Here is a 17,601-nt window from a genome sequence, read left to right as displayed (position 1 = left end):
TTATGTTCATCTTATTTTGAAATGAGTATTTGGGATCGTAAACGAATTCAAATGAAAAAGTTGTCAACTATAAACTTTTATAACTTTTCGACATCTACAACTTTCATTTTGGTAGTTTCTCCATCCGAGGTCGCTTACAAAATTTGAATTTCAAATTTGAGAAATTCAAACGTAGTTTTCCACAAGATGATTTGAAATCAAAAAGTTGTTAACTATAAAGTTTCATAATTTTTTGAGATCTACAACTTTTGTTTTTGCTGTTTGTCCATCTAAGGTTGTTTAAAAAATTTAAATTTCAAATTATTGGAAATTCAAACATAGTTTTCCTTGACAAGATGATTTAAAATAAAAAGTTATCAACTACAAAGTTTCATAACTTTTTGGGATCTACAACTTCATTTTAATAGCTTCTCAATCCGAGATCGTTTATAAAATTTGAATTTCAAATTTTAGAAATTCAAACGTAGTTTTCCTTGACAAGATGATTTCAAATCAAAAAATTCTCAACTACAGAGTTTCATATTTTTTCGAGATCTACAACTTTTATTTTGGCCATTTGATCATTTATTCATCTAACATAGTGGTAATAACATTATTTACAAATGTTGTATATCCCTCTTATAGTTTATGAAACTATAAGAGAGATATATAAACTTTGTGAACAATATCACTATCACTTTATCGGATGAAGAAATAACCAAAATAAAAGTTGTAGATCTTGATAAGTTGTAGAACTTCTACGTTCATGACTTTTTCAACTGAAATCATTTATTGTTCCAAAATAACGTTTGAAGTTGTCATTTTTTAAAATTCAAATGGATAAAACACAGTCACATGAAAAGGTGGATAAAATAATAGTTATAAGAACACAATAAATTAGTAGAGCATGATTTTAAAATTTTTTAGGAAAAAATCATCAAATTTGAAGTTAGTATAAGGGAGAAACACTAGTTACAAGTTTTACCCAGAGATTAAAAAGAGAAATCAGACTTCTTCAATAATTTCAAATTTTAATTTTAAATAAGATTTTGAAGTAGTAAATGATTTCAAATGAAAAGGTTGTCAACTACAAAGTTGTATAACTTTTCGAGATCTACAACTTTTGTTTTGGGTGTTTCTTCATCCGAGGTCGTTTGAAAAATTCAAATTATAAATTTTAGAAATCAAACATAATTTTTTTAGATAGATGATTTCAAATGAAAATATTTGGACATCCAAACGATCTCAAATTAAAAAGTTTAAACTACAAAATTATAGATCTTGTCGAGTACTACAATTTTGATATAAAGTTTGTCTTCATCAGACATCATATGTGAAACTTATTAAGTTTTTTGGGTCATCACTGCTGGTTTTAGCCAAGAACCAACACTGATACTGTCATTGTCGGTTCGTGGCTTGAACCGACAGTGATATGAACCGATAGTGAAGACCCGAATATCAGTATCGGTTGGTCCTATTACTACCGGTTTTAGCAAAAAACCGACAGTGATGGGCTATCATTATCGGTTTCTTAAAAGTCGGCAGTGATGAGGCCGGCAATTATGTCCAATTCTATAGTAGTGTAGTAAATGTAGGCAACTCCTACACGAAAGTTAGACGCAAGCAAAAGAAAAAGTCATAGAAATAGACAGGTGTATGTGGTACAAGAAAAAAAAAAGGAAAAGAGGTATGTTGGATTATTAATTCTACTTGGATCTTTCCTTGAGAAGACATCCTTGTGATGAGCTCCAATTTGGAGAAAGCTTGAGCTTCTCTATACCTTAGAAAAAATATCGTTCTGTGACTCATTTGAACTTCCGCATTTACTTGCTTTCCTAGGTTGTGTGTTTATTTTTCCTAGTATAATTTGCTAGGTTAGTTGACAAGATTGGGATTTATGTTGCGTAACTCTTTTGTGTTAGATATAGCAACATTTAGCAAAACCATAGTACACATCTAGATAGGAAATCTTGAGAATAAAATAAGTTAGAATTCAACACATATACGCATTAGAAAGGGCTCATAGTCCAAACCATTCGAAGCACAAGAACCAAACCTTGCTTAACTGGGAGAAAAAAAAAACTATGGAGCAGATCAAAGAAACAAAGATCACCTAACACTAATCTTTCCTTTGGTTTGTGGCAGCAACCGGTACACATGCAGCCCGGTCCTTGCCTCTTCATTAAAAATGACAGAAACTAACTTAGTCAAAGGTGTCCCATAATAAAAATTCCATCCGTTAGGATCCTTATACTCCAATTAACTGCTGTTGCTACCACATGACATGAGGCTTGATCAATGGGAGCAGAGGACCCACACAAATTAATTAGGAAGTAGGGTGATTTAGCCAGAGAAGAAGCACACTTCCATGGCCCGAAATAGGAAAAGGCCACCGGCCCACTGCAGAGCCGGCTGCAGCCCATACAAGCCCATCTTCGTTAAATAGGCCCCTCTGATTCCCTGGGCCGATATTGCTGCCGCCGCCGCCTCGCCGACATCTCGATTCCCTTCTTCAGGGACAAGAAGTAGGTTCAGCCTACGCCGCCGTCAATGCCGCTGACCACGTCGACCTGTACCGTGGAGGCGTCGCAAGGCACGCACCTGTTCCACATCGTGGGCTACAGCCTCCACGAGCGCCTCGGCGCCGGGAGCTCCGTCCGCTCCGCGCCCTTCTCCGTCGGCGGCTACGACTGGGCCGTCCGCTTCTTCCCCGATGGGGGCGAGGGCGGCGCGCTGGTGCTGCTCCTTGAGCTGCTGACCAAGGACGTCGTGGCGAAGGCGTCGTGCCACTTCAGGTTTCTCAACCAGGCCACCGGGAAGGCATCCCCCAAGTGGCAGGCGTGCTTTATGAATTACAAAGCTGGATCTGTGAATAACCTCGCGAAAGTCAGCACTTTCAGGTGGAATCTGTTAATGTATGCCCAAGATGATCGCCTCACCATCGAGTGCGCGGTCACTGTCGTCAAAGAACCAAAGGTCTCTGAAACCAAGATCGTCTCCGTGTTCAAGGAGCCGCCTTCGGACCTGTCGGTGCATCTTGGCAGTTTGCTGTTGGAGGATGACACATCTGATGTCACTTTCAAGGTTCAGGGAGAGGTTATTTGTGCCCACAAGATCGTGCTGGCTATGCGGTCACCGGTGTTCAAGGCAAAATTCTATGGGCCTGAGATGGAGGAGAATTTTGGTTGCATTGCTGTTGAGGATGTGCGGCCTGCTGTCTTCAAAGCCATGCTCCATTTCATCTACACTGACTCGTTGCCTGATATGGATAATCCTGGAGATGTTGATAAGAAAGAAATGACTCGGCATTTGCTTGTGGCTGCAGATCAGTATGAAATGAAGAGGCTGAAGTTGATGTGTGAAGACAGCCTCTGCAACAGCCTTAGCGTGGATTCTGTTGCCACTACCTTGGCATTTGCTGAGCAGCTCAACTTATGCATCCTAAAAGATGCTTGCATCGAGTATATTGCCTTCTCAAATAAGATTGATGATGTGGTGGCAAGCCAAGGCTATGCTCACCTAAAAAGATCGTGCCCTTCAGTTTTGCTGGAGGTATTGGAGAAGTCAAGCAAGTTTCCCCGGGTCTAGTGCTGTCTGCAATTCTGCATAGATTTAAACTACTTCAAACCAGTTTCCTTGTAAAATGTCAGGACAACTTTGATGCTGAAATGATGCAGTATATTTAATGTTGAGATGTTTACTTTTTCTGTACACATCCTGTCAAAATACATTGTCCATCTAACATCATATTTCAGTTTACTGAGAATTCATTCTCAGTTTTGTAGCGGCTGGTGTCATCATCATGATAATCACCCATTACACCAACCGAATAAAACAAAGGCATATATCAATGCCATTTCAATGTGGGATTAATCAGCATATAATTCTAACATGTTTATCCTGTTTTGTTGCTGTTGAAATCAAGTACAACACTCTTGGTACCAGAGTTGTCCCAACACTTGTTCCTGTCGCTGCATCTTCTGTTCTGGGAGTGACCCTCAATTTCAAGTTGATTCCTCTTTTAATTTGGTTTTGTTTTTGCAAAGTTAAAGCTTACCATAATATTCATCTAGCTGTGAAAGGAAAAGGAATTTTTATTGTATTTTCTATTATTAAAGTTACAAGTGGGAATTAGGATTTTAATGTCACTGTCTATGCCAAATTTAACACATATACTGCATACATCTAGCCTGAATAATTAAGATGACGCTGATCATGGTGCGACACCCTATACTATCCTCAATTTAAAACATTCATTGATATTTAAACTGATTGGAGACTTACTCTAGTTAAGAATGTCCACAACTTCCCATAATTGAGAAACTGAGAACTTACCTTAAATAGTTAACCACTAAAATTAAGAAATTCCTCCTACATCATTTCCATCTACAGTCTACACTCTACAATGATGTAACTATCCACTGTCTTACTTCATTAGATCAATACATGTTTTTGCTTCTAAACTGAAACCGGACCAAATTATCTGATTATATATTCTCTGCTTTCTTTGTCCTGATAATTTTGAAAAGATATGCAAATTTTATGGGTGGATATCATGAAGATTTTGGAACCAATTGCAGCTTATAAAGTTTTTGCAGTATATCATTTCATCTGTCCTGTATTTCTTCCTTCCTCTTTCTACATGAACACACTAAAGTGCAGACATTGTGCTTGAGCCTTGAGATTATTACCAGCATATATGAATCTACATCCAAACTGTTCATATGATTCAAGAAATTACAAGAAATCAACCAGATTATGTTAAAATTGGGGCACTATATTTCGCAATGAGGGATTAATCAGCATATCAATTCTAACATCTTTATCCTGTTTTGTGGCTGTTGAAATAAGAGTTAATTGTCCCAACACTTGTTCCTGTCAGTGCATCTTCTGTTCTGGGAGTGACACCCACAATTTCAGGTTTTGACTCCTCTTTTAGTTTTGTTTTTGCAAAGTTAAAGCTTTCCATAGTACTACTCATCTAACTGAGAAGGCAAAAAAAAATTTGTATTGTATTTTTTATTATTAAAATTACAAGTGGAAATTAGTATTTTGATGTCAGTCTATGCCAAATTTAACACATATACTGCATAAATCTAGACTGAATAATTAAGATGATGTCGACCATGGTGCTATACAATATATTATCCTCAATTTAAAATTTTCAAATGATTTTTAAACTGATAGGATTTTCATAAATTTTCTTTACAACTAGAAGGTTACCTGTGTAGTACTTCCTTTTTGTTGAGAGGACTTACTCTAGTTAAGAATGTCCATAACTTTACATAAAGTGAGAACTTATCTTAAATAGTCAACCATTAAAATTAAGAATTCCTCCTACATTCGGCCTGTTCGGGAGGCCGTATCGTATCGTGGATTATTTACTGTTGGCTGGTTTGATGTGAGAGAAAAACACTGTTCCCGGCTGGAAATTTACGATCGTTTACGAACAAACGAACAGGCTGATTATTGCCATCTACAGTGTATAATGATGGAATTCTCCAATGTTTTACTTCATCAGATCAATACAAGTTTCTGCTGAATTGAAACCAGATCAAAATGTTTATTCTTTGCTTCTTTGTTGCTATCATTTTGAAAAGCTTATGCAAATTTAATGGGTAGATATCATGAATATTTTGGAACTGATCAATTGGAGCTTATAAAGTTTTGCAGTGTATAATTTCATTAGTCCTTGTGGGGGTATAACCCTCGGTACCAGCATGGTTGTACATGGGCCGAGCCGCTAGGGCGGCCCAGCCCACAAGACTGCTCATGGGCCACGCCACTGGTGGAGGCCCAACCTATGAGACGACGCCGTGTGAGGCACGACACAGGTCGGCGTGTCTCGCAAAACTACGTGAAGATCTTCGATGATCTAGGAAACCTGCTCGGATATGACAGATCCCGTAATATCTATAACTTTCTATCTTGTAAAACCAATTAGGATAGAAACAACCGATCTGTAACCCTAAACCCCGAGCTATATAAGGTGGGTAGGGACCCCCTCGTTTTCATCTGATCATACGCAATACAATCCACAAAGACACAGGACGTAGGGTATTACATCAAGCTGACGTCCTGAACCTGTCTAATCGCTATCTCTTGCGTTCTGTGTTACCATCCGGCTCCCTCACGCGCACCTCCACCGATTCATCTACTACCGTGGGCATACCCCTCGGTTGACAGCCGAACGTATTTCGTCGACAGTGGCAAGCCAGGTAGGGGTGTGCGTGCTGAATTCATGGCATACCAGATGGTTACTTTCCCAAGCTCCATGGCCTTTCCCGAGCCGGACCCGATCTTCATGGTCGGACCCATGACCTGGGTCATCAACCTTGACAGCAATAGGGAGATCGTGGAGACGGTGTAGGATCACCATACGCCAATCACGCCAACACCTGCAACGACATCTCTGATCCCGGCGCCCGTCGCTAGGTTAGGAGATCCATCAACAATGATGATCTGATTGGATCCATCGATCGGGTCACAGACCGCTTGGAGGAATGTCAGCTCCTCGTGGATTCGGTCTCCGGTCAATCTAGAGCGAGCAACGAGTTTCCCACACTCCAAGATCACCAAGCCGCTGCAACTGAGTGACCTGCTCGGCCACATCGTTCAAGGCGGCCAGATTCTGATCTGGTGATCATGGCTACTCTAGAGGGGCGCACGGTGCGGCGCCGACCACTTCTCGCTACCGGCCTACGTTTGGCCAACTACGAGGCCCCAATGGAGGACCCGCCGAAGCCCTATCCCTTTAGGCTGGAGGGTGAGGGATCTACGTACCAGAATGCCATCCACCACATCTTTGTCGACCACGTCGAGCATGACTACATCACCGACCTCTACATCATCGACCCGACTGACTCTGGTCAACCTGCGCCCGTGGTCAACATGGTGGCTGTTCGCTAGCTTTCGGATGAACCCTCTCTTCCAACCGAATCTCTCCACAACGTTCTGAATGAGAGCCCCGACGATTATTCTGAGGGCTCAACCAAGACCGCATCTAGCTGCCCTGCTTTCCCTCTGGGGATCGGGGGCATGATCTTCCATATCAGCCACGATAGCATAACCAAGGATGGCAAAACCACTGAAGAGCACGAAGCTCATCTAGCGAAGAATGCTGATCGCCAACGTCGGTGAGATGCAGAAGCAGCCCAAGTGTCCGACGAAGATGGTCGCGACCTGCCCCGCCATCAACATAATCTAGAGGAGGCGTTTGACATGGTGGGTGACCATCCAGCCTACCAAACTCCAAGCGCCAATCTAGCCATCGCTTTCAACGAGCTTGACAAACTCCCTCATACTCTAGAGGTCGAGAAGGTCCGAGCACATATCATAGCAGCGCAAGTCCAAGTCAACGAGTTCTGGAACAACGCCCCATCTTATTCCACCGCATCGGCTTGTAGCCGTCGCTCCCGCCGCGACGGAGGAGGCCAGCGTCATGGTGTTGAGGGCCCCTGACCTCAGGCTAGAGGTCCCTACCTCTAGAGAGGATCTAGAGGCAACTATGAAGCTCATTCATGCCATGACGGTCACCCACCGCGCCCCCAGGGAGGTTGTGGTGGCAACTGCAACCAAGAGGTCAATCAACCCCATCACGACCTTCGTGACCACATCAACGCGACGTAGATGTTCGCGGCCGCATCGAAAATAGTAGGACTATGCGCTACGAAGCAGAGATGGAGCGTAGCTAGCAATTCAACGCCGAACATGAGGGATTTGCTGCTCGTCAAGGGCCACTTCCCGCCGACGCATCAGGACTTCGCCCTTCACAGAAAGGCTCCGAGCCATCCGGTGGCTTGTGGGTTTCAAGGTTCTTGGTGTTAACACCTATGACAGAAAGACCAACCCCGCTCAGTGGCTAACTCTATACGAGATCGCGGTAAGAGCCACAGGCGAAGACGAAGACGTCATGACTAACTATCTACCTGTCATGCTTAACCAGTCTATGAACAACTGGCTCCTTAGCCTGTGGGAGAATTCCATCCGATCTTGGGATGACCTCAAGAAAGTCTTCACCAACAATTACATGGCTATGTGCGAGTAGCCCGACACCAAGTATGACCTAGAGAAGCTTCATCAATCTTCCGGGGAGTCCCTACGTGACTTCATCAGGCGCTTCTCAAAGATAAGAAATTCCATTCCTAACATCACTAACACCGAGGCCATCGCCGCTTTCACTAAGGGGCTCCAGCACGAGCAACTCTGTGGCAAGCTGTACCACAAGAACAAGGGCCCAACATACCAGGACCCCACCAAGACCGTTGCCACCATCTTTGGTGGGAGAGCTATCTCTAAAGAAAAGCAGGAGCAGAAGCTTGTAGCTCGACGTGTCATGTCGGTCGCTATGTATGATGGCTCCGTCATTGATCCCAAGTACCTCGACTGGTAGGAGCACCCGATCACCTTTTCCAAGGCCAACTAGTGGTCGGATATCCCATACCTAGAGAGTTTCCCACTCGTCTTGGATCCCATCATCAAGGATGTGCGCTTCCAGAAGGTCTTCACCGATGGAGGGAGCACCCTCAACATCTTGTTCGCTGGGTCCCTAGAGGAGCTTGGGATCAAGAAAGAAGACCTTACCCCCATGGACTCTCCGTTCTAGGGGATCATTTCTGGAAAAGCTTCCCTACCTCTAGGACAGATTACACTATCGGTACAATTCAGCACCGCCAAGCACTTCCGCGTCGACTACGTTAACTTCCTGGTTGCTGACTTCAACACAGCGTACCTTGCCATCCTTGGTCGACCAACCCTCACCAAGTTTATGGCCATGCCACACTACACGTACCTAGTGTTGAAGATGCCAATGGAGCAGGGGTCCTCTCCCTATGCGCCAACCTCGACATCGCCTACTCCTGTGAGAAGGAAAGCTTCACGCTCACCGAGGCTACTGACATCTCCATCCGCATGCAAGACTGCCTCGCATCTTCATAGTAGATCCCAACCATGGAGGCCGCTTGAGCATCAACCAAGTCGAAGGAGGTGAAGGAAGTGGTCCTCGTCCCTATCGACCAGTCTAAGATTGCTCGGATCGGGGTTGACATCGATCCCAAATAGGAAGACACGCTTGTCAGCTTCCTAAGGGAGCATGTTGACGTGTTCACATGGGAACTAGTGGACATGCCTAGTATGCCTCGGGAGCTGATCGAGCACTCCTTAAATGTCTCGGCGACCGTCAAGCCAATCAAGCAAAAGCTTTGATGATTCGCGCAGGACAAAAAGGAGGCCATTAGAGTAGAAATAACCTAGCTCTTAGTTGCTAGTTTTATCAAAGTGGTGTATCATCCAGAGTGGTTAGACAACTCGATTCTTGTAAGAAAAAAGAAAAAAGAATAGAGAATGTGCATTGATTACACCGATCTCAACAAACACTGCCCTAAAGACCCCTTTGGCTTACCTCGCATTGACGAGGTCATAGATTCTATAGCCACTTGTGAGCTCCTATGCTTTTTAGATTGCTACTCTAGTTATCACCAGATCACGCTGAAGGAAGAAGATCAGATCAAGACGTCGTTCATTACGCCCTTCGGCGCCTACTGCTACATGACCATGTCCTTCGGGCTCAAGAATGTGGGTGCGACTTATCAAAGAGCCATCCAGCGCTGCCTCAAGGACCCGATCAGGAAGAACATCGAGGCCTACATTGATGACATAGTGGTTAAGTTTAAGACTACCAACACTCTCATCGCTGACCTCACAGAAGTTTTTAAAGCCCTGAAAGTGTACCGATGGAAGCTGAATCCCACTAAATGCATTTTTGGTGTTCCATTTGGTATCCTGCTAGGCAACTTCGTTAGTCACCGTGGCATCGAAGCCAACTTAGAGAAGATAGCAGCGGTGACCAACATGAAGCCACTGACCTATGTCAAGGATGTCCAGAAGCTAACAGGGTGCATGACGGCTTTAAGTTGTTTCATATCCCAGCTAGGCGAAAAGGGACTCCCCTTCTTCAAGCTACTCAAGGCTCAAGAGAAATTTGTCTGGTCAGAGGATGCTGACAAGGCATTCGCCGAGCTCAAGTGGTTCCTCACCACACCTCCGATCATGATCGCCCCTAAAAGGATGAAACCTTGCTAATATACATCGCATCGAGCAACCGGGTAGTTAGCATCGCCATCGTTGTTGAATGAGAAGAGGCCGAACATGCATACAAAGTCCAGCGCCCAGTGTACTTCATCAGCGAGGTCCTAAATGAGTCTAAGACTCGCTACCCCTAGGTCCAGAAGCTGCTGTATGCCATCCTAATCACATCCCAGAAGCTCCATCACTACTTCGACACCTACCATATAGTGGTAGTTACTGAGTACCCACTCGGCGACATCCACCACAACAAGGAAGCCAGTGGCTGCATCATTAAATGGGCGGTCGAGCTCGACACCTATACCATCGACTTTAGGCCTTGCCACACAATCAAGTCGCAGGCGCTCACCAACTTTATCACCGAGTGGATGGATATGCAGACTCCTGTCCCAGTCGACCACCCTGAGCACTGGACCATGTACTTCGATGGGTCTCTCAACCTTGATGGTGCTAGGGCAGGCGTATTTTCATCTCACCATCGGGGATAAGCTTCGCTATGTTCTTTGCCTATACTTTCGTGCATCCAATAATATCGCTGAATATGAGGCGACACTTCATGGTCTCCTTATAGCTATCGAGCTCGGCATTAAACACCTCCAGGTGTATGGTGACTCTGCCCTTGTGATCAATTAGCTCAACAAGGATTGGAATTGCACCAATGAGAAGATGGATGTTGTGGTAGAACCACCCAAAATTACACACCTTCGGAGGCGCTTATATTCCGCTAGACACTAAGCACCCCAAAAGTAAGCTACACCAGGCGGTTCCATCGAGCACACCCCAAGGGAGAACTCAAACAATCCATGTTTTTTTCATATAGAATCCAATAATGAGAACGAGTTTACAATACTTAGTATATTTAATACAATAAGAGTTCTCAGAAATATATTATTAAAATACCAAGTTCAGAGTGCGGAATTTAAACAGTGGAATTGAAATAAACATCTAACGATAAGATACAAGGATCTATCTGTGCCCACCAGAAGAATCCTCCACACAACAGCCACTCCTCAAGCTGCACCTACAACAGGGGTAAATAAACCCTAAGTACACAATGTACTCGCAAGACTTACCCGACTAGTAGGAATAATTTCCTGACTCCAAAGGATATGATAACCTTTATGGTTTGCTGGGTTTCCTTTTTGCGTAAAGCATTACTAGTAGTGAATCCTTATGTATGTGTTTTATTAGTAGTCATAATTAGTTCATTAGCTAACCATTCTATGTAAGCACTTGTTCTACTTTCAAGCAAGAGTTGAGCAATTAGATCCATTCATCCCCTTTCATCTTCTAGTTCTTACTACGGTGCTAGATGATAGCCAAGTCATACCGTATCACATGGCGATTCATGAACCAATGTATCCTAGTTGGGTACCCCAAAACACACGCCCTACTTGGACCACAAGCACAAGCAAGACTAACACACCACTCTCCTGTCAATGGGTCTAGGTCCCCGCCCAAACATGGACTCCAAGCCCCCACTCCTGAGTCCTAGACTCAGTGTGGTGCTTAGACCTCCACCATCCCCACCTCTAATCAGTTGGTCCAGAAAGAGCCAAAACCCACGACAAGAGAGCAACGAGCCTTCCCGCTCCCATAAGCAAGTATGTGCTTAGGATAATAAGTTTGTGATCTAACTACCATCCATAGCAACGGACGGTCCTTAACCGACACGGACAGGGAAAACAGTGTAACCAAGCTATGCCCCGTTGGCCACGGAACACAACCTATTACACCTACCAATACCCGTACCATATCCCTGCCCGATCTCCATTTCCTTTCACCATTTTATCATGAGAGTAATAATAATAATCACCTATTGTGAGTAACAGCAGGTTACTCAGGCTACCGATAGCCTAAGCATAACAGCTACTCGACCTATGCTAGTAGAACTCATAGGTAGGTTTATCTATGTATGTAGTTTCAATATAAATCCTGTAACGTAAATGCACACCACATATATATATATATATATATATCTAGTGATTTTTCAAAATAAGGGTTATGCACCGGGCTTGCCTTGGATAGGCGGATCGTCAGCTATGTTAGTCGTCGGTGGCTGTGGGGCTTCCTCTTGTATGAGAACCTTCTCCTCGTACTCCTCGATCACCTCCTCGTACTCCTGCTCTGCGGCGGTCATGAACTCCACCAACTCATTCTCTACATGCATGCAATGATGATGCAACACTTAGTATTTTAGCAACAACTCTTAAAATAAGAATAGACATGCTAAGCTACTGAGCTAGCTCTAATTACTAAGATACTAAGCTAATCATTATCTCTACCAAATAGATTTCAAGCTCACCCTACAAGTGCTTAACTTTTATAAACCAATATCATGACATTATTCCTTTAGCCTTAATGGGTATTTAGCTACCATATTAAGTAGTCTATTCTAGGGCTACAAAAATTAAAGTGAGCACATAATAATACAATGAAGCTACTATAAAAATTTTAGGGTTTTTGCTATCACCAATCTACCATAAAAATTCCTACAATTATTAATCAAAATAATACTAAGCATCTCAACTATTTTAATGCTCCTTAGCAACCACACATATATGTATGAACTAACTATACTAACAGGTAGACAATGTTTTAGGGAACCTAACAAAATTAGTTTCACAATTTTTGGATATCTACATTATTTTATATTAATTATCAAAGTTCAGTTCAGAATTAAAATGAAAAGCTTTTTCTATTTTTCACGAAAAAATAAACCGATTTTGGCCCAACGCGGCCCACGCGGGGCGCGGCCCACGTACGGAGGTGGCCAGTGGCGGGGAGCCCACGCGTGCGCTGGCACTCTTGCAAAAATGCCCTCATGTTATCAAACAATAGCGCGAACACTACACGTACTATTTATATAGACAACGACTTTGCAACGGAGCCCTCATATATTTTCACCTTCGAATCGGAGAGGTCCCCGAGATGCCCCGCGCTCGCCGACGTTGCAGACGGTGGCATGAGGCGGTACACCGGCCACTCAAGGCTCGCACCGACCCAACTAACGAGCCAAACCCCATCTACGACCCTGACGCCTACCCTAAGCGGCGATACGAAGCAATAGGGTGCAATGGAGCGAGCTGCAACCGCGCGCGGTCACCCACGGCGGCGCCGCGGTCACCTTGGCGAGCTACAATGCTAACAAGATGGTAGAGATAGGGGATAAGCACTAGGGGCACACCATGAACCCAGTCAAAGCGGTGGTTCGGCCGGCGACTACACGAGCACAGCGACGAGCCATAGCGGACACGGCTGGGTGGCGACAGACAAGCATGCTCGTGATCGGCATGGCCCATGCGCCGTAGTGCCATCAATAGCAAGGCGACAGCGACACGGCCATGTGTGTGTAGCGTCAAGGTGGGCCAGCGGCGTAGCGCAGCTACTAGCACGCAGCGTGGTGTTGCGACGGTGGCAGCAGCACCAACGACAACCACGGTGGTAGGGGTGGTTGGGCATAGAGCGGACTGGTGGCCTAGTGGTGCAGCCAGAGCGGCCAAGCCACGGCAAGGCCACGGTGGCCATGGCCAGCTGGTGCGTAGCCACACATGCGTGCACGGCACAACTGCACGGCGACGCGGGTCGGTTACACGTGGTGACCACGTGCACAGCGCCAGACAGCACAAAGCTATTACGTGCATGAATTTTAAAGCGTTGATCATGACCAAACCATTGCTCCTAAACCTAAACTGGCTTCATTACACTCAAGTACTCCTTAACCCAATCTCTCCAAATAAATTGCTAAACATAGCAGCGTCTAGCTATCCATAGACTTAGAAATTTTCTAAGCGTTTGAGCTAATCTTAATTTCATATTGCATTTCTAAGCTACTGAAAATATTACTTAGCAATGTTCTTTTTCAACAGCAAGTATTTCATTGTCATCTACAAAGTTTGCACTTCCAACTTTATTTAAGTATCACACACATGTTCTATAGTATTTTTGCTTAATAAAAATTGGGTTTAAACCCTACCTGATATCCATGAACCATCGAACAAACTTTCGTTTAGCATTTTGATTGATCATTTTGAGTTACAGAAATTGATCTACACACTTCACCACATGCATTAACACACAAGTATGATGCTCATGACATGTTTTAGTAGATGATTAATGGGGTAACACTGAGGGTGTTATAGCTCTACCCCCCTTAAACAAAATCTCGCCCTGAGATTTCATGTGAGTGCCTAGTGTAGGAAAAGAGATAAGAATAAATTCTGATTTAAACAATTACCTCGGTGAATTAATAAGAAGGTGGGGATAATTCTTCAAGATATATCTTTCTTGCTCCCACGTTGCTTTGTCCTCCGAGTGATTTTGCCACTGAACTTTATAAAACTTCACCACATTGTTTCTAGTCACTCTTTCTTTTTCATCTAAGATCTTGACGGAATTTTCAATATAAGACAAGTTGGGCTAGAGGGGAAGTCCTTCAATTTCCACGGCTTCATCAGGGACCCACAAATATTTCTTTAACTAGGAATCATGGAACACATTATGTACTATGACAAAAAATATTCAGGAGCTGGATACGGTAGGCAATAGAACCACACCGGGCCAAAATCTTGTAAGTTCCAATATAGCGAGGGGCTAGCTTTCCTCGGACACCAAAGCGATGCACCCCTCTCATGGGAGACACTTTGAGATACACATGATCACCAACTTCAAATTGTAAGGGCCTTCTTCGCTTGTCCGCATAAGTTTTCTGATAATTCTGAGCTACTTTCAAATGACTCTGAATAACACTAACTTGCTCTCGAGCTTCTTTGATAAAATATGGTTTGAAATAACCATGGTCTCACACCTCAACCCAATTAAGTGGTGTTCTACATTTCTTGCCATGTAAAACCTCAAATGGTGCCATTCAAAAGCTTTCTTGATAACTATTGTTATAAGAAAACTTAGCTAGAGTCAAGCATTCGTCCCACTTTTCTAGAAAAGAGATGACACAAGCCCTCAACATATCCTCAAGTACCTAGTTGACTCTTTCTATCTGCCTGTTAGTTTGCAGATGATAAGATGAACTTCTGAGGAGACTAGTAACAAGACATTTCTGGAGTTGCTCCTAGAAACGAGAGACAAAGACTAACCCTGTATCAAAAATAGTGGAAAGAGGAACTCCATGTAGGGTCACAACCCGATCAAAATACAACTTGACATACTTCTTGGCTGAATACCTGGAATCCATCGGGAGGAAATGAGCGGACTTGGTAAGACGATCCACAATGACCCAAATGGAGTCATAGCCCTTGGACGTGCGGGGTAAACCCACAATAAAATCTATGGAAATATCTTCCCATTTCCAAACAGAGATGGGCAAGGGCTATAGAAATCCAGACATACGCATATGGTCCGCCTTAACCCTTCCACAAATGTCACATTCTGAGATGTGTTTGGTAATGTCCTGTTTCATATTTGGCCACCAATACAAGTGATGCAAATCATGATACATCTTATTACTTCCTGGATGAATGGATAACTTGGAATTGTGAGCTTCATCCAAAATTTTTCTCCTAAGCTCATCACTTGAGGGAAGCACCAATCGGTTCTTGAACTTCACCACACCTTGGTCATCAACACTAAAATGAGGACTCCACCCTTCGGCAATTAACTTCTTGATATGTGGAATTTCTGAAACATCTTGCCTTTGCTCTATAATAATTTGCTCAAGTAAATCTGAGACTAGAGCAATATGGGCTAACACCTCAGAATGGTTGAGAGACAAAGATTCTTCTTCAACTTGATGCGACTTCCGACAAGGCATCAACTACCACATTAACTTTTCTAGGATGGTAATGAACCTTCAAATTATAATCCTTGATTAGCTCCAGCCATCTCTGTTGCTTCATGTTCAACTCGGACTGAGTGAAAATATATTTAAGGCTCTTGTGATCCGTATAAATATGCACTTTATTTCCCAACAAATAATGCCTCCAAATTTGTAGACCGTGCACCACAGCAGCCAACTCTAAATCATGGGTGGGATAATTCACCTCATGCTTTTTTAGCTGGCGTGAAGCATAAGCTATCACACGTCCATCCTACATAAGCACACATCCCAATCCAGTCCTTGAGGCATCACAATACACATCAAATGGCCTATCAATATCTGGTTGGGCGAGAGCAGGAGCAGTGGTAAAAAATGCTTCAGAGCTTGGAAAGCTTCTTCACAAGTTGGAGTTCATACAAACTTGACATCTTTCTAGAGCAACTTGATCAATTGTTGGACTATTTTGGAGAATTCAGGAATGAAGCACCGATAATAACCAGCAAGACCAAGGAGCTGATGGATCTAATGCACTGACTTTAGAGACTTCCAATTTAACACATCTTGCACCTTGCTTGGGTCCATAGAGATACCCTCAGGTGTTAGAACATGTCCCAAAAACTGCACTCGATCTAACCAAAACTCACACTTATTGAATTTGGCATACAACTTGTGTTCTCTTAATCGAGTCAGTACTATCTGAAGATGTTGTGCATGCTCTTCTTTGTTCTTGGAGTATATCAAAATGTCATCCATGAACACCACTACAAACTTATCCAACTCCGACATGAAGACTAAATTTATGAGATACATGAAGAATGCAGGAGCATTGGTGAGACCAAAGGACATGACTAGGTATTCATACAGCCCATACCTAGTAGAGAAAGTTGTTTTTGGTATATCTTGTGGCCTGATCTTAATTTGATGGTAACCCGAACAGAAGATCAATCTTAGAAAACACCTTTGCACTAGCCAACTGATCGAACAAAGTATCAATACGAGGCAATGGATACTTGTTCTTAATGGTTATCACATTAAAAGGGTGGATAATCCACACACATCCATAGTGTACTATCCTTCTTCACAAAAATAGCTGGGCAACCCCATGGTGAAGAGCTAGGATAGATAAAGCCCTTCTCCAATAATTCCTCTAACTGCTTCTTCATTTCTGCTAGTTCTTTAGGAGGCACTGCGGTAGGGACACCATGAAATAGGAGCAGTGCTAGGTTCTAACTCATAGTAAACTCCATGTCCCTATCCGGTGGCAAGATCAAGAGAAGCTTCAACATGAGCAACAACTAGTAAGGCTAGATCTGAGGGCATAAAGAGAGACATCCTATCCTCGGAAGAAGGAAGCCATAACTCAACAACTCTCTAGTTAAGGTTCAAGACTACCCCATAAACTTGCAACTAGTTCATGCCTAGAATTGCATCTATGCCTTGCCCAAGTAGCACCATGAACTAGAGGCGGTAAGTGTGAGTGGCTATCACTAATCTAATTGTGTCCGTCTGAGTATTAATGCACAACTACACACCTAGAGTACTAATTCTATTGGCAATAGGAATAGCCATAAGAGATATATTGTGCCCCTGTGCAAACCCCATGCTCATGAACAAATGTGATGCACCTAGAATCAAACAACACATATGCTGGGTGGGAATCAATGGTAAACATACTAGCCATCATAGGTTCATTTTGCAAAATCTCCTCAGCCTCAGTGAAGTTAACTTGTCCAGAGCGACTTATGGGCACCTTCTTCTTGATAATC

The 17,601-nt window shown here is 43.4% G+C and overlaps 1 protein-coding gene across 1 annotated transcript; it reads left to right on the top strand.

Annotated features, from left to right (window-relative positions):
- Window positions 1-2,529: 2,529 nt before the first annotated feature.
- Window positions 2,530-3,680, top strand: LOC136471933 (BTB/POZ and MATH domain-containing protein 2-like). The gene is made up of 2 exons (XM_066469674.1): window positions 2,530-2,774; window positions 2,880-3,680. The coding sequence occupies exons 1-2, from the start codon at window positions 2,530-2,532 to the stop codon at window positions 3,565-3,567; spliced, it is 933 nt and encodes a 310-aa protein (XP_066325771.1). The 3' UTR covers window positions 3,568-3,680.
- Window positions 3,681-17,601: the final 13,921 nt, after the last annotated feature.

This window comes from Miscanthus floridulus, chromosome 8, assembly GCF_019320115.1.
Source record: "Miscanthus floridulus cultivar M001 chromosome 8, ASM1932011v1, whole genome shotgun sequence".
Taxonomy (NCBI): domain Eukaryota; kingdom Viridiplantae; phylum Streptophyta; class Magnoliopsida; order Poales; family Poaceae; genus Miscanthus; species Miscanthus floridulus.
Note: the sequence above shows the minus strand (reverse complement) of the source record. Positions and strands in the feature narration are given on the sequence as shown.